Here is a 3,230-nt window from a genome sequence, read left to right as displayed (position 1 = left end):
GCATTTGTTCAATCTAGTCGATCAAGCATCGAAGCGTTGTGTCTCCTTCCATCCTTGGCACATTCTGATCTGTGTTGTCTGTTACTATTCTATTGTGGCTTCGGGTAGAAACCATAAGATTGGCCGAAAAAGGGAATTCCTTTCGGCCCCACGGTAGGGGCCAAGATGTTCTCACCTGAGATTGGACTGGTAACGATCTCTCTAATGAGATTGGTGAGCCGCCACTGGTTCGCAGGTTGGCCTCACCAAGATGGGGATGGTACCTGCAAATGTGACTCCAATGCTTAAGTTAGTACTTGATAGTGTAGATGTCTCGTATATATAGCAAGCGTACCTTGATGATTTTAGGGTTTTTACTGTCTACCGACACATTGGCAATTTTAGGGTTTTACCTCGTGATTGCGACGCTGTGACAAGATTGTATTTTTATTCATCTGATGACATGGCCTCTTTGGGCCGATGTGATCTTCTGATGTCTATGTTTCACAGCCGAGCTTAGTAGCTCGACAATAATGAGTTCACTGCTTGGTCAGGTTGGTAAACCTTTGACCGAGGTTGACAACTAGGTAATGGGTGAGTTCATAACTCGGCTAGGCCAGTACAACTGCTATAATTAATTATGGTTGCTTGTACTAGTGGGTAAAGTTCTGTTGTAATTATGTTTGCTTAGTCTAGTAGATAATATCTTGTTAGGTTTCTGATTTTAGGCAAATCTACACACTTAATGATGGTGGGAACATGTGTTTTACTGATAACATTTATGGGCTCTATGTATGACTGTCATTTTTCATGTATTTGCTTTATATATGAATGAAAAACATGCAAAATGTGATTGTTATCCAACAAATATGAAATTTCTCTGTTCCCTAACCTTTTCTCTTCTCTATTTTATGGTTTTGTATAATTGTTATGTTTTATGCTTCTGCTGCCCATTGCATGACTTAACAATGGTATCAAGAGCATTGTTCTTTTAGGATGTGGGTCTGAAAAAATATGAGAGGAGAGATTAAACACTTGTGAGTGATAAAATGGCTTCAGGGAACGATGGTGTATTTGCTGTTCCTCAATTTTCTGAGGAAAACTATCACATATGGATTGTCAAAATGAGATCATGTTTAAAGTCTTTTGCCTTATGGGAGTATGTAGATCAAGATAAGGAAGTTCCACCATTAAGGGCTAATTCTACCATAACTCAAATGAAGCAACATGAGGAGGAGACTTTGAAGAAGGAAAAATTTGTCTCATGTTTACATTCAGCTTTGTGAGATGATGCTTTTACAAGCATTATGCATCTGGAAACAACAAAACAAATATGGGATGAGCTGAACAAACGATATGCCGGTGATGAACGAGTGAGACCCATCAAACTATTGACTCTTAAAAGAGAGTTTGAAATGCTGAAAATGAAGGAAAGTGAATCAGTCAAGGAGTACACTTCAAAGTTGTCTCACTTGGTGAATCAAATGAGATTGTATGGTGAGTTTGTCCAAGACCATAAGGTAGTCAAAAAAATGCTGATCAGTCTACCCATAAAATTTGAAGCCAAAGTTGCTGCATTGAAGAGTCATGTGATCTTAAAGAAACTAACCATTTCTAAAATGGTCAGTAAATTGCAAGCTCATAAGCAAAGATTCTCCATGAGAATGGATGATGGAACTGAAGGTGCATTTCAAGCAAGACACAAGGGAAAGCAAGCTGGTCAGAAAAATCAAAAGAAGCATAACTATAAAGTAGCTGGTGACCAAAAAGGGAAAACCAAGATGGATGGGAGTAGTAAATCTATAGCAAACAACCATTTTCCTCCTTGTTCTACTTGCAAAATAATACAAATCACTTATCAAACGATTTTTGGTATAAGGGGAAGCCTCAAATCCAAGTAAAATTTTCAAGAAGTGGGGACATAGAGAGAGGTATTTCAGATTCAGGCAGAACCAATCTCAACCACAACATTCACATCAAGTTAACTTCACCGATCAGCAACTCCAAGATGAAGAAAACTTGTTTATGGCTACTCAAACAAGTAGTTCAGGTTCAAATGTTGTATGGTATGTTGATAGTGGGTGCACAAACCACATGGCGAGGGACTCAAGTCTCTTTACAGCTTTGGATAGGACTGTCCAAACCAAAGTTAAGCTTGGAATTGGAGATATTGTACAAGCTGAAGGAAGAGGTACAATTTCTGTTCACACTAGCAAAGGTCCTAAATTTATTCATGATGTTTTATTTATTCCTGATTTGGATCAGAATTTGCTAAGTGTTGCTCAACTAATGAAGAAAGGATATTCTCTTTCATTTAAAAACAATGACTGTATCATATTGGATTCAAATGATTATGAAGTTATTAAGGTTGAAATGTGTGATAATAGCTTTCCAATCAGTTAGAATCAAGTGAATGAATCAACTCTTGTTTCCAAACATGATGATTATGTTCTATGGCAAAAAATATATGGTCATTTTAATATGGGTGCATTGAAATTTTTGCAAACTCATGATATGGTTAAAGACATGCCTACGATGGGTATTATTGATGATTTATGTGATGCTTGTCAATTTGAAAAATGCATAGAAAGTCTTTTTCATCAACAAATGTCACATGAGCAAAGGAAAAATTGGAGCTTATTCACATGATTTGTGTGGTCCAATGAGTGTTCCTTCTCTTAGCCAAAACAAATATTTTCTTCTGTTTATTGATGATTTGACAAGAATGACATGGGTGTATTTTTTATCAAGTAAAGCTCAAACTTTTAATGTCTTTAAAAAGTTTAGAGCCATGGTGGAGTCTCAAAGTGGTTGCAAAATTAAAATGTCGAGATCTGACAATGGGAAGGAGTATACATCAAATGAGTTTAATGTATTTTGTGAAGATATGGGCATTGTTCATCAATTGATAGTAAGTCATACTCCTGAGCAAAATGAAGTTTCTGAGAGAAAAAATAGAACAGTTTTGGAGATGGCAAGATGCTTAATTACAGAAAAGAAATTGCTTAATGTTTTTGGGCTAAAGTTGTTTATACAGCCATGTATCTTTGAATAGGCTACTAACAAGAGCTGTTCAAGAGAAAACACCAATTGAAGCTTAGAGTGGAGTGAAGCCCACTACAAAACACCTGAAGATTTTTGGATCTATTTGCTATACTCATGTTGCAGCAGCAAAAAGATCCAAAGTAGATGACAAAGCTGAAATGGGGATTTTCTTAGGCTATTCTGCAAACTCCAAAGGTTACCGGGTG

At 36.8% G+C, this 3,230-nt stretch overlaps 1 protein-coding gene across 1 annotated transcript; it reads left to right on the top strand.

Moving 5' to 3' along the window:
- Positions 1 to 1,286: 1,286 nt before the first annotated feature.
- LOC145957376 (uncharacterized) lies at positions 1,287 to 2,382 on the top strand. The gene is made up of 2 exons (XM_083073621.1): positions 1,287 to 1,770; positions 1,859 to 2,382. The coding sequence occupies exons 1-2, from the start codon at positions 1,287 to 1,289 to the stop codon at positions 2,380 to 2,382; spliced, it is 1,008 nt and encodes a 335-aa protein (XP_082929747.1).
- The last annotated feature ends 848 nt before the right edge of the window (positions 2,383 to 3,230 follow it).

This window comes from Cajanus cajan, chromosome 4 (genome assembly GCF_000230855.2).
Source record: "Cajanus cajan strain Asha chromosome 4, NIPB_CcT2T_4, whole genome shotgun sequence".
Classification (NCBI taxonomy): domain Eukaryota; kingdom Viridiplantae; phylum Streptophyta; class Magnoliopsida; order Fabales; family Fabaceae; genus Cajanus; species Cajanus cajan.
This window is presented reverse-complemented; position numbering and strand designations above follow the sequence as displayed.

What these genes read in the sequence shown, in the direction of transcription:
- LOC145957376 (XM_083073621.1), top strand. Translation starts at nt 1,287, where the DNA reads ATGCATCTGGAAACAACAAAACAAATATGGGATGAGCTGAACAAACGA. An exon ending in GAAAACCAAGATGGATGGGA is followed by an intron (nt 1,771 to 1,858) that starts GTAGTAAATCTA and finishes TTTTGGTATAAG; the next exon opens with GGGAAGCCTCAAATCCAAGT.